At 42.5% G+C, this 27,948-nt stretch overlaps 2 protein-coding genes across 9 annotated transcripts in view; one reads left to right on the top strand and one right to left on the bottom strand.

Moving 5' to 3' along the window:
* Positions 1-5,795, top strand: part of CSPP1 (centrosome and spindle pole associated protein 1) — a 65,264-nt gene extending 59,469 nt beyond the window's left edge. For 7 of the 8 annotated variants that reach the window (XM_069957514.1, XM_069957518.1, XM_069957516.1 and 4 more), the window contains 3 exons: positions 38-147; positions 2,383-2,536; positions 2,831-5,795. In XM_069957514.1, the coding sequence (XP_069813615.1) occupies positions 38-147; positions 2,383-2,536; positions 2,831-3,060 (494 nt within the window). In that variant the 3' untranslated portion in view covers positions 3,061-5,795. The remainder of the gene's footprint in view (positions 1-37; positions 148-2,382; positions 2,537-2,830) is intronic. The other variant, XM_069957515.1, reaches the window with a different exon arrangement.
* A 1,693-nt stretch (positions 5,796-7,488) lies between these two features.
* XKR9 (XK related 9) lies at positions 7,489-27,928 on the bottom strand. Its single transcript, XM_069959979.1, has 4 exons — positions 27,824-27,928; positions 20,810-21,289; positions 11,088-11,293; positions 7,489-8,666 (listed from the first exon to the last, which is right to left on the bottom strand). Exons 2-4 carry the CDS (start codon positions 21,079-21,081, stop codon positions 8,032-8,034), a joined length of 1,113 nt encoding a protein of 370 aa, XP_069816080.1. The 5' UTR covers positions 21,082-21,289; positions 27,824-27,928; the 3' UTR covers positions 7,489-8,031.
* Positions 27,929-27,948: the final 20 nt, after the last annotated feature.

The following is a 27,948-nucleotide window of genomic DNA, read 5'->3' as shown; positions in this document are numbered from 1 at the left end:
ATGGTATTCCTATAATCACTGTATACTTCTTTTTAAGGTGAAAATGGAGAACCGTATCCCTCATTCTTTGATCAATTTCCTGATTTACATGCATTACCTTCTGCCAGAGAACGTAGGAGGAACAAGAATAAGGTTTTGGACTATGAAGTATGATACTGCTACTTGTATATGTTAATTTTAGTCTTGAAGATAATTTATCTTTGTTTAACCCCCTTTGGCCCCCAAAGCCAAATAAATAGGCTTTAGTTACAAATACATTGAAAGTTAAAGGGTTATTGCAGGGAAACCCAATAGTTAACTCTGTCTCGTCTTACCCCCCCCCCCCCCCCCAAAAAAAAAAAAAAAAAACCAATAAGTGCCAACATAATAACATGGCTTCAGCTTCCTGTCACTGCTCCTGTTTTGTTCTCCCAGTGATATTCTGGTCCCCATTCATCAAATCTAAGGGGAGAGCAATGCTGTTGGGCTTTCTTACTTTATATACTAAGAAGCCACCCTCTGGTATTGTCAGCCTCCTGGCGTCCATTTAGTTTCTACCTTGCTATATGGTGCTGTGTAAATATTGTACATTTTCTTTAAGGGGTACTCCAGCGTGGGGACTATTTTTTGATCTGGCCGGGGAGGAGGTGGCTGAGAGAAAAGACCTCCACTCACCGACCCCCCCCCCCCCCCCCCCCGGTTCCAGAGGCGGGTCCCGTATCGCAGCGCTCCGGTCCCCGGTTCACGGATGCTTCCTGGTGTCTGACGCGGGCCAGAGTCGTCACGTCTCAAGCCCGCTCAGCCTGTCAGTAACAGAGGCGGGATCCGTTTCAAGTCCGCTCAGATCCCGCCTCTGTCACTGACTGGCTGACCAGGAAGTGGTTGGGAACCGGGGACCAGAGTGCCGCAATACGGGACCCGCCGCTGGCCAGATCAAAAAACAGCCCCCACGCTGGAGTACCTCTTTAACCTTTAACATTTATTATTGACAATGTGAGATTAACTTCTTTAAAGGACAACTCCGACCAAAAGTATTTTTTAATACGTTATTACTTATGGAAAGTTAAACAAATTCCTAATGTACATTAATTATGGGAAATGCACATATACTGCCATTTCCCTTAATTTAGTAGATCATGGAGACTTCAAATTCTCTGAAATATCGTGACATCACAAATTAGGTGTAATTCCAATGGGGTATCCAGCAGGGGGCGCACTAAATAGAATTCAATGAGTACCATTGACTTCTATATATAGTGCGCCCCTGCTGGACACACTATGGAATATGGAATCAATGGCTGTCAAGATCAATGGAATCAAGGTCTGTATGCAAACATATACACTGTACTACTCCCCCATCATCTACTCATAGTATGAGCAGATGATGGGGGAGTAGTACCAGGGCTATCGCCGATGCCGAGCCTGCCACTGCACCTGTTCCTGGAGCCACATATGCACTGGTACTATTTCCCCATCATCTGCTCATACTATGAGCAGATGATGGGGAAGTAGTACCAGGGCTATCCCCATCGCCGCTGATGCCGAGCGGGTCCGCTGCTGTAATTGAGGCCCCGGTCTCAGGGAGAAAGTAGGCCTGAGACCGGGGCCTCAATTACAGCAGTGGACCCGCCCGACACGCCGGACGTACGAGTGACAGCAGGGGCGGCGGCGATAGGGATAGCCCTGGTACTACTTCCCCATTATCTGCTCATAGTATGAGCAGATGATGGGGAAGGAGTACAGAGCACATGTGGCGGCAGTGGGGGGGCCGGATTAGTGATGGGGATGGCCCTGGTACTACTCTCCCATCATCTGCTCATACTATGAGCAGATGATGGGGGAGTAGTACAGTGTATATGTTTGCATACAGACCTCGATTCCATTGGTCTTGACAGCCATTGATTCCATAGAGTGTCCAGCAGGGGCGCACTATATATAGAAGTCAATTGTACTCATTGAATTCTACATATAGTGCGCCCCTGCTGGACACTCCATTGGAATTACACCTGATTTGTGACGTCACCGTATTTCGGAGAATTTGAAGTCTCCATGATCTACTAAATTAAGGGAAATAGCAGTATATGTGCATTTCCCATAATTAATGTACATTAAGAATTTGTCTAACTTTCCATAAGTAATAACATATTAAAAAATACTTTTGGTTGAACTATTTAGAAAAATGCAAGAACATTTTACTATATTTTTAAGTATAGTATATTAAAGTGTAGTATAGTTTGAGAAAATGATCTTTAATGTCATCATAGGGATGAGTTTATATCATCCATAAATAAGGTAAAGCTTGCCATACACTACCGCTATAATCCTATAGTGGGAACAAAGCCTGTAGATGTAGTGTTTCAGGTTACCAGATGATTTTTTTCATGACCAAGTATGTATCCACAGAACGACATCCCTCCCGTGCCTCCCATCCCCTTACACCAGGCAGACCGATACTCATTAAACTCTGTTGAGAGCTTCAATGTGGATGACGTGCGGACCAGAAATGATGAGCGTCTCAGAAGATTAAATAACCTCCAGAAAAGCACAGTTAGCATAGGTAAGCGCAACACTGCACAGTAAACTCCATAGCTATGGAAACTCTGTTAATGATAGACAGTGTGAGTATGTTGTTTCTAGATGCAAGATATTTTCTTTTGGGGGGAATTACACATAGATTTTTAAGGCTGCCACATGGGCAGCCACAGATACGAAGGATTTTTTGATAAGCTACGCCTCTGAATAAATTAAGCACAGCAGCCACGGGTGGGATTTTTAATGAAATGCCATTCTTAGTAAAGAATCCCTTTGTTTCTTGATTTCTAATTTTTTTTTCTACTTTTCTGACCTCTAGATGACGATCCAGACAACTTTGGAAATGCAGAGGATTTCCTGAAGTCATTTCCTACAAAACCTGTTGACAGACCTCAGTCTGTGGACACAGTCGCAACAGATCCATGGATGCGCCCTGGCACATCAGAGACACTTAAAAGGTTCATGGCTGGGCAAATAAGCCATGACAAACCTACCAATGACAATGCCTTAACCTTTAACTGGCAGGGCCTATCAACCGCTCATGGGTAATTGGTCTAAACCATTGGTGATTTGAGGCAATTGACCCTTTCATTCCCAGCCTTATTTTTCACCCTTAATTGTGGCTGGATTATAAGTAATGCACATTACCTGTCTCAGATCTGATCTCTCAGCACAGCCTTTCATGTGCCTTTTCAAAGAGACTGAATGTCAATCACTAAAGCACTTTCTGTACTTGTAGCTGATAATGAATGTTACATAAACATTTACATCCAGATGCTTGATAGTAGGCTGATTTAAAATCTTATGAGGCCAGTTTTATAGTTTTAACTATAGAGCAGATACGCTTCAAGGGCTCATATTCATCCAGGGCTGCTATACAGCACATATACTCCAGAGCATGGCAATTTGTACTAATTCTGGATCTCAATGTCTAAGAATTAAAGGGGTTATCCAGCGCTACAAAAACATGGCCACTTTTTCCCACTCTTGTCTCCAGTTCAGTTGTGGTTTGCAATTAAGCTCCAATTAAGCTTCAATGGAACTAAGTTCAAAACCCCACCCAATCTGGTGACAAGAGAAGGGGAAAAGTGGCCATGTTTTTGTAGCACTGGATAATCCCTTTAAATCTTCCACCAACAATAATGTAGTGGAGATGACTAAATTGTAACATGTACACTGTTCACACAATGATCTTGTTTGTAAGAATTATAGTAGATGCATGAGCTATGAGCTGTGTGTGACTCCTCAGCGGCTTGTGCTATACAGTATGGTTAGCTGATGCAGAACCATTGTACTACTGACCTCTTCTGTGTGCTGACCCCGTGATTACAACTATATGTCACATGTCTTATGTTTGCAGAAGTTCTTGAAAGTAATGTGTATGCGTTTTGTGTTGTCATTTCAATGTAGGAAACATACAGCTGCTCCATTTCCCCTAAATATATTCATTTGGGACAGACCAGTCCTAGATGAATTCAGGCTAAATCGGCAGATTATCGCTCAATGACAACGATCATCCGTTGATTGTGTTTTTAGGTCCCGACCTCATTGGCCACTAGGTGTGCATCGCTACGTGTAATAGTCCTGCGCAGCCTCTCCACGCTCCCCTGTGTCTTCCTGTCTTCTCCATTCTTTCTGCTGCTGCCGGTGCAACTTCAGAACCGTCTCTGAAGTGACAAGCTGCTCAGCCAATAACTGGCTGGGACAGATCGGCACTCGTTTATGGGCCGTCTAAAATGGCCCTTATCCACACATTGACTCCATACAGAAAAGGCAAGCCTGTGTCGTTTTGTTTTTCAGTAGATGTTAGCATCTAGTTCTGGGAGTTATACCTCAGAACATACTATATACTTGAATTACAGTGGAATACTCCGATTTTAAATGAAGAACAGATAGCTGTATAAGGCTGCAGTCACACATTGTAGTGTGTTGTTAATCAGACTAATCAGGGAACGGCTCTATACCTTGGACATGGGGATTTTTATCCCTTAACAAAAAAAGGATAAAGAACAAATGTAACACAACTGCAAGTGTGTGAGTGCAGCACTAAAGGGGTTTTCTGACTTGTATTTGTTTAACAGAAGTGTGCTTAGCCTGTGGGGAAAACATAAGACACCTTATACTTACCTTCCTTGTTCCTCGTCAACAGTGGTCTCCTAGCGTCAGTCCCGTTACAAAAAGTGCTGTGCAATAGGATTAACTCTGAGAGAACAGTGGTGGTGGGAGGAAATGTGTAAGGCAAGTATAGAGGTTTTAATATCTTTCCAGGCTTAGAAAGAAAAATAAAAGTTGGAATACTCCTTTAGGGTACGTTCACACTTACCGGATCCGCAGCGTATTTTCTGCTGCGGATCCGCAGCAGATTTCATTTAAAATATCTGAACACAGCATCAAATCTGCACCATCAAGTCTGCTGCGGATCCTGTAGGTGTGAACGCACCCTTATGGTGCGTTCACACCTACAGGATCTGAAGCAGATTTTCTGCAGCAGATTTCATTTAAATAACTGAACACAGCATCAAATCTGCTGCAGATCCTGTAGGTGTGAACGCACCCTAAGGGTATGTGCACACTGAGCAATTCTTGAGGAATTGAAGCAGAAAGTTTTCAGGCAGAATTTAAATAAAGTACAAAGTTTTAGCAGCATTCACTTTCATTTTTGGAAGTGCTGGATTCTTTCACCTTTTTTCCTTTGAAAGTTTCTTGTATCAGCGGGCTGGCTACCCGGTGATACAGGTGAGCTGACATTTGTTACTATATCTACAGAATTTAAGCCCTCCATTGACTTCTATAGGATTCCTCTAGCAGATCTACAGCAGAAAATTCTGCTCGGAAATTCGCCAGTGTGAACAACAGAGCAGAAAACCCATTGAACACAATGGGATTTTGCTGTGTACATATTTTACGGGAGGAATTTCAAGCTGAAATTCCTCTTCAATTCCTCACCTAATTCCTCGCCTTTTCCTCAGTGTGCACATACCCTCAGGGTGCGTTCACACATACAGGATCTGAAGCACATTTTATGGCACAGATTTGAAGTTGAAGATTCAAAGCAAATCAAATCTGCAAATCTGCTGCAGATCCTGTACGTTTGAACACACCCTTAATTTATCAGTTTTTTTCTGCTGATAGCTTACAAGTTTCTAATCTAAGAAACAACACTATGTTAATGATAAGCTTGTATTGGGCTTTATGGAATATTATTATTGTATATATGTGTTTCACGGTTTGTTTGCCCTTGTTTGCACTGAAACTATTTTATTATGAATCTGGTGATGTTATAAGAAAGTATGTTTTCTAACTTAATAAAATTATATTTTATTACCTTCAATCAGAGCAATTTGTCCTCATTGTTATTTCTTCCCACTGAATATTCTTTGTTTCTTAGTGATTCAACTCAACCTTTTTTTATTTGTAATAAAACATTTTTAGCAGCTTCCAAGATAAGGACCAAATGAGATCTGTTAATTTATTCAGCTGTGGATTTAAACAATGCTGGATACAGTCCTGTAAGTATCACTTTGAACTTATTGGCATGGGTACAACTTTTTAGGTCTCCATACACATTAACTTAAAGTGATATTGTCACCCCCTTTCCATATAAGGAGTTCTCAGCACCCTTCTTAAGCTTTTATTCTAGACATTTCATATATTACCATATAACAGATTTCTTTGTTGTCTCTTCTCTCACAAATGCATGTTATTGTTGGTGGAAAGTGGCATGGGACGGGGCTTAATGGTCATGGAACCCCCATGTATCCGCCCACATTGGCAACCTAGGTCCCGCCCCCTCTGTGACATCATCAGTGTCTAGGCCCTGCCCCTCCAGCATCCATTGGAATGGGCCAACCTAGAGGTGATGAGGTCACGGAAGGGGTGTGGCCTACTGCGCCAATGTGGGGTTCCACTGCTGTTAAGCTCCGCCCCTAGGGCACTGTTCACCAACAAATACATGCATTTTTGAGGGGAGAGAACCCAAAGAAATCCTTTATATGGTAAGATATGAAATGTCCACAATATAAGCTTAGGAATGGTGCTGAGAACTCCTTATATGGAAAAGGGGGTGACACTATCACTTTAACCGCACCTGCCTAATCTTTTTGTTCTCAGACAAATAAGCCACCACCACAGCTGTCAGGGGCGAACCCCAGCCCACTCCATTCCATATACATGAATGCTTAGCCAAGCTGAATGTTTATGTGTATGAAGGGATTGGAACTGATAGCTGTTGGCCAAATTATCAGCCAGATTATCGGCTGTATTTCGTGTAATAGAAGGCAACCATCAGCCTACATGAATGATGTTGGCTGATTGTTGCAGTCGTTTGTGTTTTAACATGTTGAAAGACAAACGACTCATACAGCACCGATCTGCTGCCGTCACTCCGTGGAATACGAGCGGCAGCATCAGAACTAATAATGCCTTGTCTAAGGCTCTGTTCACACTTGCAGTAGCTCTTTCCATAATGTTTGATAGCAATAATGATGCAGCATGCAGGAGGGACACTTATCCCAGTATCCTTCTGACACGGTGTACATATATTTGAAGGTCACTATACACCTTAAGGCCCTATTCCACGGGTCGTTTAGAGGAGCAATATCGTTCGTATTCGGCCGATAACGGCCGCTACGAACGATATTCGTCCCGTGGAATAGAGTGCAACGATCAGCCGACATCGTTCATGTCGGCTGATCGTTGCAGTCGCTTGTTTTTCAACAAGCGACTGATATAGCAGCGATCTGCTGCCGTCGCTCTGTTGAATAGGACTGTCGGCAGCAGATGCTGCTATATCCTATGGGCTGCCCGGACGATCAGCGATCCCCCGGGCAGCCCCCCCAGCAGCTCCCCGCCGCCCCTCCCGCACTCACCCGCTCGCTGACGCCGCGTTGAATAGCGGCGGCAGCGAGCGGGGAACGAGGAGCAAACGAGCGCTAATAGCGCTCGTTTGCTCCTCCAAACAACTCGTGGAATAGGGGCATTAGACTCTAGTCGGCTGTAGCCGCTGATCGTGGCAGGTCAAGCTGTTATTCTAGGATGTATGGGGCACTCACAAATGACCACTGACAGACGATGTCGGTGGAGATAGGGGTTGGGCGTGATGGAAACTGACTGCTTGACCCCTGTGTTCAGGGAGAGAGAAGCCGCAGTCAGAGAGCTCTGGCTGCAGCTTGCCCCTCCCCATAGAGAGCACAAACACTTGGTGGTGCCCAACATTCCTGTGTGTGAGGAGGGCATGTGCACACCTTCAATAACTCTTCTTCTCATCATGCACAAAAATGGCCAAACATTATTGGAGACTCGGTAGGCCCCCATACATCTTATAGTGATGGCTCAGCCCACCACCAGTGGAGGGTTTGACCGACTCTTGTATAAAATGTATTGAACTTCACAGTGAATTTTGGTTGTGCAGGCATAACTAATTATAGTGGAGCCAAAGGCTACAGGATTTTTATTAGAAAATGTAAATTTAGTCATTTTTGATATTCTAGACTACAGAACGGTAAAATGACAATCACTCTCTTACGGCATCATGAAATTTTTTATTCTACTCTGCTCTGTACAGATGATGCCATCCACTGTATCCCCCTTAGTCTGACCTGTGTAGTGGAGGGAGGGATGGAAACAAGCATAATACAGGATCATTGATAAAATACCAAGTCCCAAAGTCACAACTGTAGCAACGCTGAGCACTGCAAATATAAAAGTGCGTGCAAAGGCAGGTCTGAGGTAGAAACACAAGGTGAGGATCCCCGATGTGCTTAAGACCCGCACAAAATAATACACAGATATGGGGACTCTTGTTTTAGACCCTTTCACATTAAAAAAAGTAAAAATAAGGATGATTCCTACTACAGCCCTGTATAGTATTTCCATTCTTTTGGTGTTGCAGAAATCTGTATCTAGCATCCAAGCCCAGCAAAGGCCAGCGCCACCTAACACAGCCAGGAGGCCAGCAAAGACGTAAGTATTGCAGGTGAGAAGAAAGACCACGCTGACAATCCAGGACATCAAGGTGAAAAACTTATAGATAGTGTAGAAGAGCAGAGGAAGTCCCATACTTATTCCCTTTGTTCCTGGGAGGGATTTTCGTAATGACATTTGGTAATCGACAGTAGACCATGAAATGCTGAAAACAGACACCAAGATCGAGATATCTAAAAGAAAAGAAAAGACACTTGAGACTTTAATATACTGGGACAGATTTAGTACTTCAAAAGACATAAAAGCGTCGATCAGCTGAGAAGTGGGAAAACGCCCACTAGTTGGCTGATCGCGTCTTTTGTGCGGTTTCAAAGTTTATCGATATTGGATGCCCATCTTCCTGTGTATACAGGGAATGTGCGGCCGATAGCAATGCATGGCTGCACGAAGAATACAGGGATCGTTCATTTGGCCTGGGTGTGCGATTAGTGGTGCTTTCTGAAGGCACTGCAAATGAACATCGATCTCACTAATAGGCGCTTGCTTGCGTCCATGCATGGCCCCATATTGGGCTAAGTAAAAGGACCCTTAGACTAGTCAGTTTTCAGATGCATCGGACTGATCAAAAGCTGGAGTCACTGATAAATCCGGTGCATTTGAAGATATGTGCATTAGGCTATGTTCCCACTACGTAATAACAATGACCGTTTTTTTGTGAACGGTCATTGTTTAGTGCTAAGGGACTGTTCACACTGAGCAAAACAGGCAGAAATTCTGAGCGGAACTCGCACCGCGGACTCCACTCGGAATCCTACCTGCCTCACTGTGATTTCTCATGCGCCTCCGCTCAAAGAATTGACATGTTAATTTGTTGAGCAGAGAGCGAGACATCACATTGAGACGTTGAGGAAGGCGGGATGCCGAGCGGAGTCCACAGCGCGTGTTCCACTCAAAATTTCCGCCTGCTTTGCTCAGTGTGACCAGGCCCTAAACCATGGCCGTTTTTGTAAATCATGAACACTAATGATCATGAACACTAATTCCTTCAATTGTTTTACAACAACGGCTGTGGTTTAAGCTTATCAGTACCTGTGGAGCACAGCCTTGGTAAATTCCCCCATTGTATAATTTCGCTTTCATTTATATTGATCATACTAAATGGTGTTTTTGCAAAACATCTTATTCTTAGGGCCCTATTACACGGAACGATAATCGGCCGATTATCGTTCCGTGTAATAAACACAACGATCCACCAATGACAACAATCGTTGATTTAGGTTAATTGTCGGGCGCCGACCGTGCATCTCTGTGTAATAGCAATGCCTGGCCGTCGGCTGACAATTTGCAAAGTGTATACATTACCTATCCATGGTCCAGGGCTCCACTTCTCCCCGTATCCTGCGCGCTGCAGCTTCAGAGCTGTCTGTCAGAGCTAACAGGCCGCTCAGCCAATCACTGGCCGAGACCGGCGCGGCCAGTCATTGGCTGAGCAGCCTGTCAGCTGAGACAGGCCGCTCTGAAGATGCAGCGCGTGGGACTGGGGAGAAGCGGCCCGCAAGGGGAACCCTGGACCATGGACAGGTAATGTATGCAGTTTAAGCAAGGGCTACAAGGACATCGGTAACGATGTCTATGCAGCCCTTGTTAAATGATTATCAAGCTGTGTAATAGGCCCAGTAAACGAGCGCCGATCTAGCAGATTGGCGCTCGTTTACAGTTATCGGGCCCCCATCGGCCCGTGTAATAGGACCCTTAAACTTAAGCTGCCCCAGATGGCATAGCTTCAGCTACCCCCCCCAGTGATTAGCGTTACTACAAGGGATGCTGCAGATGGCCATATGATACTATAACATATGCAGTGTCCCAGAATCTATGTGCCACTGCTGGTTCTGTGTATGTGTAGGTCAGCACTAAAGGTATATATGGTATTGGGTATTCTGTGGATGCTAAAGATAGTAATGCATATATGCTAGATGTCACTGTATATTTTCTATTCTCTGTAAAGCACCGCTGAAGGTAAAAAGGTGTTAATAGTGTATTGCTGCTTCCAACACTACAGCACAATTATTCATATTCTCCACTGTCCTGCTGTTACAGATCAGGCATGAGAAGCACAACATACGAATAGTATACCACTTAAGAGTAGTTAGCTTGGCTTCAAATTGAGCAATGTGGTTAAAAAAAACATTGGGAATGGGTCCAAAACACAGGAAAAAGATGCAGATATTTCCATTATATTTCACTGTGTTGGTTTCACTGATGTAGGACTCACCAAAATATATGTCAATTTCTAGTGACAAAACATATACATTTTGTCAGCGAGAAAACCGACAATGTTTCTCTGAAGAATCCATTGGTGATTTCCTTATATAATAGTAACTAGGTAAGCATTTCCAATGCCATCATGCAATAATGAAGTGTATTTCAGATTCCCAGCACTGCAGATCTGTCAGCAGAGGTCACACAGGAATGACAGCAGGAATATGCTGTCTCTATGCCATGGTGTAGGTAAGCAATCTTGTCTGACAGATTACCAATGTGTAACTAGTGCATACAGGGAGAACATGATGGGTATATATATTGCATATTGTTAAAAGAGTTCAAAGCTGAACATAGACATAAGAGAATGTATTACGTACTATAGTTCTACTTACACTGCAGTATAGTAATCTGACCAAGCTCCATGAGTATGTAAAGCTGAAGTAATAACTGGGGAGTGCTTTCCAGGTAAGTCTTAAAGAACCTCAGCATGCTCAGGTCTGTCATATCGTACACTGCTTGCTTCTTGGTCTCCTCCTCACACTTCTGTCTTCCATGTTTATATGTTGCCTGATATCCATGTTTCACTGCATACCAGTATCTAGATGGGAAGAGGGTAAAATAGTGGATGCAACATCAGTAAGTAACAAATAATAAAACATTTATTTACAAATCCTACTTTATGGATTCTCATATAGAGGAAGAGGAATCGTCTATGAGCTTTACAGCCATGACTTGAAACACAAAATGGGTTATGTATTAAAAAGGTTGTCCAGTGCTTCTTCATTATCAATCCTTACACAGCCAATTTTAGCTAAAATGTATTGATCAAAAATCAAGCTTCATTTCACCAGAGCAATTTGTAAGATTAAAGCTGAGCTGTGATTGGATACTATGAGCAAATCTGAGAGTTTGGGTTTCATCGATAATAAATCAGGGCTAAGTTCATTCTGTGGCCCGTCATAGTACAGTAATGCTCAATCTACTTACTTATTTTATTGTAATAAATACAGTGGTGGCTTGGATTACGAGCATAATTTGTTCTGGGACTGTGCTTGTAATCCACATCCACTCTTAAACCAAAGCCAAACTTCCCATAAGAAATCACTGATATGCAGACAATTGGTTCCACACCCCAAAAATAATGATTTCTTTTTATTCTGAATAAGATGTAGAACAGATGAAACAAACAATGAGAAACAGCTGAATGTGTGATATAAGTTACAGCATGTGGAGTATAATGTATAGTAAGGGCATAAACCTGATAACACATGAGTATTTTGTAAATACAGGATGGAACTGCAGATCCCCATAATGGAGAAGATAGGAAACACAAGGGCTGACAGAGACTACAGGGAGGAATGAGCAGGGAATATGTGGGCACTTTCTTTCCCGGGAGAGAGGGGTTACAGCTATGGAGAGATTACCTCCACCGTCCTGTCCCCTGATGCAAGCCCCAGCCTGAAGTGGATCTGCTATGATTTGGAAGGTGAGGGAGACTACCTGGGTCAGAGTACACTGATGTAGACCCCGCTATGCAGACCATGCCCCTCCTCCACTCTCCCTCCCACCCAGTACAGGGAGCTCTTAAACCAAAGCAATGCTCTTAAACCAAGACACAATTTTGAAAAACTGTGAGCTCTTAAACCAAAACACTCTTAAACCAAGTTACCATTGTATATGTAATACAAATACAAAATATTTTGCATCGTCGTATTACTTAAGCATTTTTTCTTCTATAGAGTGTGGAGGCTTAGCTTTTATTGGTACCATTTTGGCATAGAGGGGACATTTTATTCCATGTTTTTATGGGGATTGTGCAGTGACCAAAACTTTAAGACATTTGTTGTTTATTTTTTTACGCTTTCACCATTTATTGTGCAGGATAAGAAAATGGTCTGAATGCATATCTGCCATACTTGTACAGCGCATGTCGCTTAGGAGATAACAGGTTAACTATAAATAATAAAGTTAAACTGTATTTAAGAAACAATGCTACACTAAAGAGATGATTTACAGCATGTGAAATTGGATGAAAAATATTACATATCACAGCAGCCACAATGTATTAAACCAGACTACTAGTGAATGCATTGTCCTTCTAGTATTGTCTTGTTGCCACACATTGCCTAATACCTATTCGCTATTTACTGTGCCTGTACTGCATGTTTTGTATTGCTCCATACCTGTTCTACATGTAATGTACATGTGCCCTTACCGCACTGTCCTTTACCTGTACAACATGTAAAGCACTGCCCCATATCTATACAATTTGTCCTGTTCTCTACCTGCCCTCCATGTTTTGTACTGTCCCATATCTTTACTACATGTACTGTCCTTTACCTGTATAACATGTATTGCATTGTCTCATATCTACACTATTTGTACTCTTCTCTTACTGTACTATATCCATTAGAACATTGGACTGTTCTCTACCCATAGTACATGTACTATACTGCCTCATACCTATACTTCATTTACTGTTCTCTACCAGTACTATAGGCACTGTACTGCCTCATACCTATACTACATGTACTATTCTTATTGTGCTACAAGTATTGTACTGCTCTCTACCTATACTGTGGTAATAACATTTCTTTCTTTCTTTCTTTTTCTTTTTTTGCTAACTTTGAAGTACAACTTGATATTAAACATGTACTCCACAGAATGGACTAAATGAGCAACGTGGTTTCTCTGCGTTTTTGTGATCGAGGGTTATCAGTTTTTATAATCAGTTTTTAATGTGTCTTTTCTTGTCTGTTTTTAGTTTTTAAAATTTACATACTAATGCTGGAGAGTGAAGTTCGTGATGGTGATATATAAAAGAGGAATAACATCTATTATGAGAAGGAAAGGGGGACTGACATCTATCATGAGCAAGATCAGGATTGGAGCTGGGATTTGATGAAATATACTATACAAAATGTCTTTGGACTGTAATGGCCGATATTAAATCACTTTTTATTATATGTTTTTTTCACTTTGTGTGTTCTTATATCTTTTAGTTTTATTTTTTGTTTTATTTAGCACATTTTTCTTGCCTTGATGGCATCTAACACTTATAATAATCATATTGATTTTATATTTTTTCATTTACGATGTTAGAAATGTATATGAGTAGTATAAATGCACTTGCACTTTATAATCATTGGCACGGTCACTTTATATATGTATTGCACATTAATATTTGTTTATATGGTATTCAATTGTGAATGCAGTATGCACAAGGCACTTAAACTAGTAATACGGTCTAATGATCATTACCGATCAATTTACATGTGGGTAGTTATGTCCTATATATTGCACTTTATTATAATTATTTATTGTGTTATTTAGTTGATTACCTGGGAAGGGTTAAGACCAAGTCCATTGGTGTAGAAGAGGGGTCAAGATCTAATATAGCCCAGCTCCGGTTGTGCGCATGTCTGCGATGTGCTGGCAAGGGAATCTTCCAGTCTGGTGACAAGAAGCGTTGTGCGCATGTCCGCCTGCGGTCCACGCGGCGGATATGCGTTCCACGCTGTCTGCCGGAAGCGGAAGATGATGTAATATCCTGCCTCTCTCTCGGACAAGCGCCGCTACCCCCGGAAATGACGCTCTATCTCACAGCATATTTAAGTGGCACATGACAGCTTGTAGACACGCCCCCTGAGGAAGCGCCAAACGTGAAACGTACGTTGGGGAGACGCTGACATGGGTGAGTGGTGATTTGATTACGGGCTCACAGGGTTTATGGTTCTCTTGGGTGGAAGTTAGGAGGTAGTCCCCATTGTGGAAAGCTTGTGCTTGGTCTTATCCCATCCCCCTGTGTATAACCTATGCTTATACTGCACTGAGCACTTTCGGAGCAGTTGCCTGTTTGAGCCTATGCTACCCATCTCACTGTGTCAGTTTATCTGGATTGCCATAATACACCATGTAATGTAGTTTTTTTTATATTTTTTATCATGAGCAGTGTTATTGATTAATAAAGATTTCTTGTCATTATACTTGGTCCCTTTTTTGTATATAATGTATTATTATGGACTAAAAGTTTGGTTAAATGGACATTAGGCTAGTGTTATGCTGAGAAAGGGCGGTGCATGTCCAGTGGAATTTAAGTGTATAATTTTCTATCTAGTAGCTGTAGAAGCTAGATGGGATATGGTTAGGACGTTAGGTAATGACTGCAAAACTATATAATAGCCAGATCATCATACATAGGATGCATGTGGTCATCACAATTTAAGACCTATGTAGAATTTTTCCTGTTAATAATTATGATAAGAATAATTGACTTTTCTGACTTTTATATGTAAGGGCTTGGTTTAGCAGTATCCTTGCATTATGCACTGGAATAAAACATTTTCTCCTATATAACCTTTAGGAAGACGACACACCAAGTATGGTAAGAAAACATTTTGGCAGGCACACCTTACACACACAATACATTTGCACCACACCAGCAAATGAACAGTTCACAAAATGCGCTGTTTTACAAATACTGCCACCCTTAGCTGAAAGCCAACAATTATCTGTATCTTTAACTCTGATAAATTCCATTTACTGATGACAGCAACCCAGGGGCGTAGCTAAAGGCTGATGGGCCCTGGTGCAAAATTTTAGCTTGGGGCCCCCCATCTCACCCGATCAGGCAAAGTCCTATCTAACGTTATATCCAATTACTCTAATGTGCCACCATGTTCTAATGCCCTGTCACTGCCTCCACCTCATGTACTGCACTACTGCCCCCTATAATTAATGGACTGTACTGTGTCATTGTCTAATCATTGTATTCCAATCTTTGACTCTCCAGCTGAAAAACTACAACTCTCATCATGAACTGCCAGTTGGATATGATGGGGGTTGTTGTGCTGCAACCTGAAGAGCCAAATGCTGCAAAACTCCCATAACAAACTATCAGCAGGGCACGATGAAGTTTGAACTTCTGCAACCTGGAGAAGTCACCTGATATCACCTGCAGTCCTATGTAACACCACAGATAACACAGTAATATCTGAGTACAGATAATGTAGTAGTCACCTGCAGTCCTATGTAACACCACAGATAACAGTGATATCTCTGAGTGCAAATAATGCAGTAGATGTCACCTGCAGTCCTATGTAACAGCACAGATAACACAGTGATATCCCTCTGAGTACAGATAATGTAGTAGTCACCTGCAGTCCTATGTAACAGCACAGATAACACAGTGATATCCCTCTGAGTACAGATAATGTAGTAGATGTGTCCTGCAGTCCTATGTAACAGCACAGATAACACAGTGATATCTCTGAGTACAGATAATGTAGTAGATGTGACCTGCAGTCCTATGTAACAGCACAGATAACACAGTGATATCCCTCTGAGTACAGATAATGTAGTAGTCACCTGCAGTCCTATGTAACAGCACAGATAACACAGTGATATCTCTGAGTATAGATAATCTAGTAGATGTCACCTGCAGTCCTATGTAACACCACAGATAGCACAGTGATATCCCTCTGAGTACAGATAATGTAGTAGTCACCTGCAGTCCTATGTAACACCACAGATAACACAGTGATATCTCTGAGTACAGATAATGTAGATGTCACCTGCAGTCCTATGTAACAGCACAGATAACACAGTGATATCTCTGAGTACAGATAATGTAGTAGATGTGACCTGCAGTCCTATGTAACAGCACAGATAACACAGTGATATCCCTCTGAGTACAGATAATGTAGTAGTCACCTGCAGTCCTATGTAACAGCACAGATAACACAGTGATATCTCTGAGTATAGATAATCTAGTAGATGTCACCTGCAGTCCTATGTAACACCACAGATAGCACAGTGATATCCCTCTGAGTACAGATCATGTAGTAGTCACCTGCAGTCCTATGTAACACCACAGATAACACAGTGATATCTCTGAGTACAGATAATGTAGTAGTCACCTGCAGTCTTATGTAACACCACAGATAACACAGTGATATCTCTGAGTACAGATAATGTAGTAGTCACCTGCAGTCCTATGTAACACCACAGATAACACAGTGATATCTCTGAGTACAGATAATGCAGTAGATGTCACCTGCAGTCCTATGTAACACCACAGATAACACAGTGATATCTCTGAGTACAGATAATGTAGATGTCACCTGCAGTCCTATGTAACACCACAGATAAGACAGTGGTATCTCTGAGTACAGATAATGTAGTAGATGTCACCTGCAGTCCTATGTAACACCACAGATAACAGTGATATCTCTGAGTACAGATAATGCAGTAGATGTCACCTGCAGTCCTATGTAACAGCACAGATAACACAGTGATATCCCTCTGAGTACAGATAATGTAGTAGTCACCTGCAGTCCTATGTAACACCACAGATAACACAGTGATATCTCTGAGTACAGATAATGTAGTAGATGTCACCTGCAGTCCTATGTAACACCACAGATAACAGTGATTTCTCTGAGTACAAATAATGTAGATGTCACCTGCAGTCCTATGTAACACAACAGATAACACAGTGATATCTCTGAGTACAGATAATGTAGATATAGACCCCTATGTAGCCCCCTCCCACAGTATAGACCCCCTGTGTAGCCCCCCACAGTATAGACCCCCTGTGTAGCCCCCCACAGTATTGACCCCCTGTGTAGCCCCCCACAGTATAGACCCCCTGTGTAGCCCCCCACAGTATAGACCCCCTGTGTAGATCCCCCACAGTACAGACCCCCTGTGTAACCCCCCTCATAGTATAGACCCCCTTTGTAGCCCCCCTCCCATAGTAAAGACCCCTTTTGCATCCCCCCTCATAGTATAGACCCCCTGTGCAGTTCCCCTCATAGTATAGACCCCCTGTGCAGCCCCCCTCATAGTATAGACCCCCTGTGCAGCCCCCCTCATAGTATAGACCCCCTGTGCAGCCGCCCCCGCATTGTATAGACCCCCTGTGCAGCCCCCGCTCATAGTATAGACACCCTGTACAGCCCCCCCTCATAGTATAGACCCCCTTTGCAGCCGCCCCCCCATTGTATAGACCCCCTGTGCAGCCCCCCCATTGTATAGACCCCCTGTGCAGCCCCCCCCCATTGTATAGACCCCCTGTGCAGCCCCCCCATTTTAAAGACCCCCTGTGCAGCCCCCCACCATTGTATAGACCCCCTGTGCAGCCCCCCCCCCATTGTATAGACCCCCTGTGCAGCCACCCCTCATAGTAAAAACCCCTTGTGCAGCCCCCCCCCCCCTGTATAGACCCCTTGTGCAGCCCCCCACATTACAACAGACCCCTCAGGCCTGGCAGCTTCTCTTTTAAATTCTTAAACATACCAGTCCTCAAAGCAAAATCTGATAATATGTGTCAATTTATTGTAATAAAATGTAATAAAAATGTATATAAATATATAATAAAAAAATAAATAAATCTTAAACCTCAAAATGTCTTTCTGTCTAGTCCAGGATAAAATACTTATAAACACATTAAAAGCATAAACCATACAAATACATAAGCCCCGGGGCCCTTATAGTACAATGCATCAACACAGAGGGGTAGGGAGTGCGGTACAAAAGCATATGAAAACAAATAAAAGAAAAATGGAAGAAAAAAGAAAACAAAACAAAACATAAAGGTGTAAAAGTGTATAAAACAACTAAATACTCATATAAATAGCCATATAGTCATTGTACTGCAATGCTTCAAATATATAATCAGCACAAAAAGTGGTAGAACTGGTCTTTTGGTTCAGACCAAGAGGGGGATTCCCATCATCCTCTCACTGACTTGTAGTAGAATCACACAGTGAAAGCAGGCAGATGGGGGTAGTAGTCCTGGCTCACTGGACTGATCCCACTTTGATGTTAAAATTCAAAAGTCAGTTCGTTTGTAGATTACGATCCAAAGTAAATGAACTCCTTGTGTGGAGTGTATAGTTATTAGACCAGTATAATAGATATCACTGATCCCTGGTGTTCTGTCTGAGATGTACTGCAAGCACTGGATCTGAGATGTACTGCAAGCACTGGATCTGAGATGTACTGCAAGCACTGGATCTGAGATGTACTGCAAGCACTGGATCTCTCTGGCTCTATCACTGTTTGTTGTCATAGGGGAGGATTCATACACATTCACAAGTTTGGTGCATGTGCACCGCTCACCCATACAGGATCTGCGTCTTCTCCGGGGTCACCAGCGTCCCGGTCTGCCCACGGTGAATACGGTGACGTCACCAGTCTTGTTCCTGGTCTGTGTCAAAGCGTGGCTCTGCTGCCAGTAGTGCAGTAGACAAAGTCACTGTTGAGCCAGCTCCTCCCAAACTTAGAGAGATGGGGAATAGATCCAGGGGTATGTTCAGGAGGCTGTTGAGGGGTGTAGGCCAATGTTAGGTGGCTTCCAGACGCGTTTCGAAGCTGCTAGCTTCTTCCTCAGTGGCTGTGAAATGGTGTGAGCACAGCCACTGAGGAAGAAGCTAGCAGCTTCGAAACGCGTCTGGAAGCCACCTAACATTGGCCTACACCCCTCAACAGCCTCCTGAACATACCCCTGGATCTATTCCCCATCTCTCTAAGTTTGGGAGGAGCTGGCTCAACAGTGACTTTGTCTACTGCACTACTGGCAGCAGAGCCACGCTTTGACACAGACCAGGAACAAGACTGGTGACGTCACCGTATTCACCGTGGGCAGACCGGGACGCCGGTGACCCCGGAGAAGACGCAGATCCTGTATGGGTGAGCGGTGCACATGCACCAAACTATGTGAATGTGTATAAATCCTCCCCTATGACAACAAACAGTGATAGAGCCAGAGAGATCCAGTGCTTGCAGTACATCTCAGATCCAGTGCTTGCAGTACATCTCAGACAGAACACCAGGGATCAGTGATATCTATTATACTGGTCTAATAACTATACACTCCACACAAGGATTTCATTTACTTTGGATCGTAATCTACAAACGAACTGACTTTTGAATTTTAACATCAAAGTGGGATCAGTCCAGTGAGCCAGGACTACTACCCCCATCTGCCTGCTTTCACTGTGTGATTCTACTACAAGTCAGTGAGAGGATGATGGGAATCCCCCTCTTGGTCTGAACCAAAAGACCAGTTCTACCACTTTTTGTGCGGATTATATATTTGAAGCATTGCAGTACAATGACTATATGGCTATTTATATGAGTATTTAGTTGTTTTATACACTTTTACACCTTTATGTTTTGTTTTGTTTTCTTTTTTCTTCCATTTTTCTTTTATTTGTTTTCATATGCTTTTGTACCGCACTCCCTAACCCTCTGTGTTGATGCATTGTACTATAAGGGCCCCGGGGCTTATGTATTTGTATGGTTTATGCTTTTAATGTGTTTATGAGTATTTTATCCTGGACTAGACATTAAGACATTTCAGGTTTAAGATTTTTTTTTTATTATATACATTTTTATTACATTTTATTACAATAAATTGACACATATTATCAGATTTTGCTTTGAGGACTGGTATGTTTAAGAATTTTTTAGTTACTGTGTACATTGGATGGTGTATTCCAGTTAACCTCAGCCAAATCAGATACAGGTGAGCTGCACCTTAGATCGTTACTGTGCAGCTTCTCTTTTAAGTTCAGTGAGCTTCCGGGACGCCGGCCCCAGCCGGAAGCTCACTGATGCAGGACCACGGCGCCCGGACTTCTCCTCTCTACTGCACGCAGCTGACATGTGACGTGATGACGTCACATGTCAGCTGCCGAGGAGGAGCGAGGAGAAGTTCGGGTGCCGCGGTCCTGCATCAGTGAGCTTCCGGCTGGGGCCGGCGTCCCGGAAGCTCACTGAATTTACAAGAGGTCCAGCGGCAAGAGGTCCAGAAGGGGCAAGGGGGGGGCCGTGCGGGCCCCCCTAGCGTAGGGGCCCGGTCGCCATGGCGACCCCTGCGACCCCTATAGCTACGCCACTGCAGCAACTAGGGATATGTGTGCCGACAGCCCACCACACACCTTATATACCCACCAAGCCAATGTCAAAGGCAGAAAGTGGTGTTAAAAAAAAAAAAAAGGGACTTGACTGTGTATATCTAACCTCTTGACAGATGCCCTTGTCACAATATTTTTGGCATAATTCACTTAACCTGTCAATGGTTATATAGTATTCGTCTTTGACTTACCTGAGCAAAGTTCCTGCCAGAAAGACGTGAAATAAAAGGACGTATTTCATACTTCCATGACTGTGCACAGCAGAATCGTCTTTAAACCACGAGTAACTAAAAGCTTGTACTATTAGTGTTGACGCAAGAGCAAAAAATATGGTTAAAAGTCCAAAAAGGTAAAGTTCTTGTTGGAAGTATTTGATTGAAATCCACAGATCTACTCCAATGTCGAATAGGAAAGAGAAGATCCCAAAGACGGTCATGATAAAATTCCATTTTGTGAAGCTCATGCTTCTGAGCCCCGGCAGGACTGAGTGTTACATTATTTTACTACCACAATGTCTCCTTCATGTCATAACTGCAGTCATACTAGAGGCTGTTCATGATGCTCTGATACTTTACAGTCATTTTGTTGAATTTAATATTGCATTATAAAAAGTTCTGAAACAAATCATTCTGAATGACTGAATTATTGCAGTCGCTGGCGGGATGATGTACCTGAAATACAAAGGGAAGATGTAAGAACCGAATAAACCTCTCACACAAGGATGGGCCCCATTTATCACACTCATTTGATTTCTTAAATGGAATCTGTCACTAGATTTATGCCGCCTCAAATGAGGGTAGGATAAACTAGTGACAGAAATGCTGAACAGATCAGATCGATGTATTGCTTACATAGTTCTGTTCAGCCGTTCTCCTAATATGCAGGAGAATAGGATTCTTGCCACACCCCTCCCCCGCCCTCCAATATCTGATTGACAGCTGACTGCCTATACACAGCATGAATAGATAAATGCCAATCAGTAGCTGGTGGGTGGAGTTTTCTGCTTCTCATGAATAATGAGGACTACTGGGCTCATGCACATAATGGAAAGGACTACTTATTGTCCATGGTATTCAGGAGGATATCTCTGAATCAGCTGCACAGAACAATGTGGGTAATACATTCTGTTCAGCTTCTCTGTTACTAGTTTATGCTACCCTTAGATAGGACAGTATAAACCTACTGACAGAGTCTCTTTAAACTGGTCTGAGGAAAGAGGCTGAGCTCTGATTAGTTGTAAGTTTGATCAGAGGTGAACAAAGATGGCAGAGGAAGCATTTATGGGGCCCTTGCTCTCCAGGAGTTCACCATAGAGCACCTCCCTTCTGTCTCCCTACAGGCTATATTACATGTCTCGACCCGTGGTGTAAGCGAGCGCTGATCTGCAAGATGGGTGATCACTTGCACAACCTAATACACAGCTCTATAGTAGCACTGCCAGTTGTAAGCGTTGTTCCTGGAGCCCTTCCCTTAAATTTGCCGCTGGCTGCACATCTCTTACTACAACGAGGGATGCATGGCTGACAGTGAATTATCTTTTGTCATGTTAAGGTGAGCAATCAGCCGATGACCGAGCTCTATTACATGGGGACATATCTGCTTGATTTGATAGTACAGAAAACCGGGCTGGCACCACACAAAATAATATGGGGAGTGCCAGATTTCACAGCCTAAACAACATATGAAGTATATGAAGTATTAAGTGAAGATAATCAAACAAAAAATAAAGAATACAAAATACAAGAATAGTAGACCAAAATATAAAGTGAGCACTGCTGCCCCAGATAGAGTCAGACCAGAACTCCCCACGCGTTCCGTCACCAGGACTTTCTCAAGGGTGTTCTGGTCTGACTCTATCTGGGGCAGCAGTGCTCACTTTATATTTTGGTCTACTATTCTTGTATTTTGTATTCTTTATTTTTTGTTTGATTATCTTCACTTAATACTTCATACTCTTTGCGTTTGGGGTATTGGGATTTATTGATTGCGGTTATTATCACTCTTTCCTTGGTCATTAGCTCTATTTTTTTCTGCTGCTCCTCATATATGTTTATGATAGGTCAGTTTTCACTGTGTTGTATCGGAACCAGTGAACAGTATTGTAACATATATACACTTATTGTGTTTTTAAATGTTTGTCCTTTTTGCATTTGATGTGTATTAAATAAAGACTGTGAACATTTTTCTACTATTGGGATGTGCAGTTTGCTTTTTCTAGCCATTGGTTGTTAATAGTTCCATATCTGCTTGATTTGGACTTAATCTAGTATTTAATGCAAGCCGAAATACTCCCTAACTCAGTCCCTTACATCTAACTTAATAGACATTAGGAAGCGTTTAGTTGCTTTTAAGATGTCAGTGGGCTCGCTGACCTTCCAGGCCCCTGTACAGCTACACTGTATGGTATATCAGCTCCTGAGTTTGACAAACTGTATACAATTAAAAAAAAATCATTATTGCTCACCCCCCCAGATCCCCCACACCTGCTCCAACATTGCCCTGCTGACCTCCAGTTCCTTGTACCTGGCCTGTACCTGGACATATGAAATGGCTGGCAATACTAAATCAGCCAAACACTGACTTAAGGCCCTATTCCACGGAACGATTATCGGCCGTTATGGACGATAATTGTCCCGTGGAATAGGAGGCAACGATCAGCTGACATCGTTCATGTCGGCTGATCGTTCATGTCGCTTGTCTTTCAACAAACGACTTGCCAACAATCTGCTGCCGTCGCCCAGTGGAATAGGAGCGGCAGCAGCAGACCACCGTTATATCGTATGGGCTGCCGAGACAATCAGCGATCACCCGGGCAGCCCCCTCCCGCACCTTCCTGCGGCCCCTGCGGGCGGGGAACGAGCTGATAGCTCTGGTTTGCTCCTCAAAGTCGGGTCGTGGAATACGGCCTTTAGGGTCCTATTACACTGAGCGATTTTTAACGATTAATGACTAACAATAAACAATTGCAAACGAGATTGTTTATCGTTAACCTGAAATCGTTCACCATATTACACAGAACAATAGTCGTTAATTGCAATCGTTATTGCGATCGTTACTTTGATCGTTTATTCCTTCTGATCCCAGCAAAACAATGAACAATGTGCAATTACACTGAACGATTAGTGAAAAAACATGGAACTTGAGCGAACGAATGTAGAATTACAGCGAACGATTAACGATAATTTTAGGTCCAGATGTAAATCAACGATCAATGACATATGAACAATTTTTCGATCGTTGCCTGCAATTCCACAGAACAATTATCGTTTAAATTCGAACAATATAACGATTTTTCGCACGATAATCGGCCAGTGTAAGTTAGGACTTGCTGTGGCTCAGGGTGCACCTCCTGCAGGGAGAATGCATCACAAAAATTTGTGAGAGGGGATCAGGTTAAGTGAGTTTTCTTATGCTACGTTTACACGTAACGATTATCGTGCGAATTTGCGCGATAACGGTCGAATTCGAACGATAATCGTACGTGTAAACGCAGCGAACGATCAAACGACGCGCGATAAATCGTACATTTTGATCTTTCATCAGGTCATCAAATCGTTGTTCATCGTACGCAAAAAATTCGCAAATCGTTCCGTGTGAACAGTCGTTTGCCGATTTAACCAATGTGTGAGATAGGCTTAAACGATCGCAAAACGATCGCAGTGCGAATTTTCGTACGATATATCGTACCATCTAAACGCTGATCGTTATAAAAAAAAATCGTAAATCCGACATCGCTAATTGTATGATCGGGCCAATAATCGTTACGTGTAAACGCAGCATTACTTCTATATTTTTACACCAATCACAGATACAGTATATTTACTCCCTGAAACAACCCCTTTAATTGACTATTTAGCTTTCCCGGTGAAAATGTGAGAATAGATCTATGAAACTCACTAAAACATTTGAATATAGTGCATATTTTTTGCTTATGTAAAAAGACACAAGGGCATACAGTCACAAATACAACGTAGTCACACCTAAACCTACTTGTGTCTGTCTACATTACTCACACATGCATTCTTTTCCACTATAAACCAGTTTCTCTGGATAGCAGATTCTCTTACGGGTGCTTGGGGAATAAAACAAAAAACACCAAGCATTTTTCATCTTTACACTTCCCTCTCCGATTCCTTTTCCCTAATAGCACACGCTTCATACCCTTTGTTCTCCATAGGGCAGCATCTGGTATATTGACAGGTTACAAAGTTTTTCAATCCTAATATTGCCTGTGCAGCACACTATTATCACTATTCATTCTCTTTAAACAGATAATCTGTCCTGTACCCAGTGTTTTATGCTACCAAGATGACATAATAAAAATGTACTAAATAATAATAATATTTATTTGTATAGCGCCAACAGATTCCGCAGCGCTTGCAAATCTACGAGTGCCTCTCTTTCCATTTACCATACACCCTAGTTACAACCTCTGCCCAGTGCACACTCTATAGATCTTCAATTTTTGCAGCTCGGAATCTCAGGTATTAGTAAACTAGAAAGCATTCACTTGCATTGAGTGAATTTTAGTGTTTTGATGTGTGCATTGATGAGTTTACTATTAGGTGTGGCTGTTAGTTAGGAAAGAAGACTCTAATGGTGCGTTTACACAGACAGATTTATCTGACAGATTTTTTAATCCAAAACCAGGAACAGACTATAAACAGGGAATAGCTCATAAAGGAAAGACCATTACCTGCTGATATCTCACTTTTGCGCATGGGATGCTGAGGTTGAATTTTATTTTCTTACCTTCATTCTCTGCGCTGTTTCCATGATATTAGCAGTTTAATCCATATACTTATTAGGTGTTTTGGTGCACTGAGGGTGGTAGTCCCGCTCACAGTGCAATAAATGTCTAATTAGCATATAGAATAAACTGATAATATGACAGAAATGGCACCGAGGGTGAAGGTAGGAAACTTACCTTCATCCTCACCACCCCGGTCAGTATAGGAAGATATCAGCAGGGTAAATTCTTCAAACCTGCTGTTAGTTTTCCTTTAAAGGGGTTATCCCAATATTAAAGGGGTTATCCAGTGCTACGAAAACATGGCCACTTTCTTTCAGAGACAGCACGACTCTTGTCTCCAGTTCAGGTGCGGTTTGCAATTAAGCTCCATTCACTTCAATGGAACTGAGCAGCAAAACCCCGCCCAAGCTGGAGACAAGAGTGGTGCTGTCTCTGGAAGAAAGTGGCCATGTTTTTGTAGCGCTGGATAACCCCTTTAAAAGTTAAAGGAATGTACTACTTCACTAGATAATTTTTTTTATGACCTGGTCGGCGCCGTCACATAGATCCTGGTGGTGCTGTCCATTTATCAAATCGCTGCCCAGTTTCCTTCATCAGTTTGTTTATATGCAAATAGAGCCGCTTGGTGCACTGCAGGTGGGCCCAGCGACCCCACGTGTACCAATATCCCCTCCCGTTGGTGATGCGGCCAGACTTGCAAGTGAGGGAAGAGCAGATGGAGGGAACTGAGCTGCAATTTGAAAAATATAAAGCGCCACCGAGATCTACACACCGCCACCTACCCGGTCATATAAAAAAATTCTTTAGTGAAGTGGTACATTGATTTAAAGCATAAGGAGATGTTATACCCATCTACAAGAAGGATAGTAGACCCAAACCAGCATGGCTTTACTGAGGGAGATCATCTTAGATTAATAGATTAAAGGTGGTGCCGTAGATATCGCCTATCTGGACTTCAGCAAAGCCTTTTATACAGTTCCCTTTAAAGAGCTGATAGAGAAATTAGGGAAAATTGAATTTAAAGGGGTTATCCAGCATGTTTTTTTACATACTGCTGGCCTGTAGGTAAACATAATAAACATCATATGCTTACCTCTCCACGTTCCCCCAATGTCGCCAGTGTCCCCCACTGAATGCAGCTCCACTACTTCTGAGACAAACTTATCACGGGAGTGACAGTGCACTCAGCCAATCACTGGCTGCAGGGCTGCCCTGTCTTAACCAGTGATTGGCTGAGCGGGCAAGTTCATCTCGGAGGTAGCTAGGCTGCAGTCAGAGGGGGACACCAGCATCACTGCATCGGGGAGTGCGGAGAAGTAAGCATGACATGTTTTTTATATTTATCAACAGGACAGAAATAGATATAACATCTTTAAATGCTGGATAACCCTTTCAATCCCTGGATAGTTTGGTGGATTAGTGGTTGGCTGATGGATAGATATCAGACAGTCGTTGTTAATAGTGCAGTCATACCAGAACTGTAAGATGGAGGTGCCGCTGTGACATCTTGCACATGTGTACTGATCTGGTTGCCCTGGCATGTTAATGCACATGTATAAGACTTCACATATTTGCATATAGAATTTTATAAAATTATAAAATTATTTACTGGATCGTAACAGTAATGTTCTTCAGTAATGTAATTTTCAGTAATGATATACCCTACTCACCCACACCAGCAGTTTAATGTAACTAAAACTGATAGTAGACTAACTTGAAGTTTAATATTGGGACAATCCCTTTAATTATCACTTGTACTTTCTCATCTTAAAAGAGTTGTCCAAGGAAAATCTTTTTCTTTCAAATCAACTGGTGTGAGAAAGTTATATAGATTTGTAAATTACTTCTATTAAAAAAATCTCAAGTCTTCCCATACTTATTAGCTGCTGTATGTCCTGCAGGAAATGTTGTTTTATTTTCAGTTTGACACAGTGCTCTCTGCTGACATCTCAGGCCGAGACAGGAACTCTGTCTCGGTTTTCTATGAATCCCCGTAGTAAACCTCTCCTGCTCTGGACAGTTCCTGTCTCAGCCAGAGGTGTCAGCAGAGAGCACTGTGTCAAACTAAAAATAAAACAACATTTTCTGCAGGACATACAGCAGCTAATAAGTATGGGAAGACTTGAGAATTTTTAATAGAAGTAAATTACAAATCTATATAACTTTCCGACATCAGTTGATTTCAAAGAAAAAGATTTTCGCTGGACAATCCCTTTAAATAGATAATATAGATTTTTATGACATCTTTTTATGTACCACTTTATCACCACTACTGCAGGCAGGTGATGTAATTTGTGTCAGAGTCTTCTATTACCAGACAGATCTATTAATGAACCATCTGTGAACCTGAGGTGACTGACCTTATAATATTACATAACTGGAGCCCATTGTCTTCTTATTGTTTACCATCTAGCTTATATGCATTGTCATTTTGTGTAAAAAGTGTTCTTACCTCACAGATAATAAATTGTAATTGGAGGGAGAAGAGGAGAAGGCAGTGAGCTCCTGAGGAGGTCTGACACAGCCAGGAGGAAGCGGTGTAAGGAAAGTGCACACACACAGCAGGGAAGGAAGTGC

Source organism: Dendropsophus ebraccatus, chromosome 2 (assembly GCF_027789765.1).
Source record: "Dendropsophus ebraccatus isolate aDenEbr1 chromosome 2, aDenEbr1.pat, whole genome shotgun sequence".
Taxonomy (NCBI): domain Eukaryota; kingdom Metazoa; phylum Chordata; class Amphibia; order Anura; family Hylidae; genus Dendropsophus; species Dendropsophus ebraccatus.
Note: the sequence above shows the minus strand (reverse complement) of the source record. Positions and strands in the feature narration are given on the sequence as shown.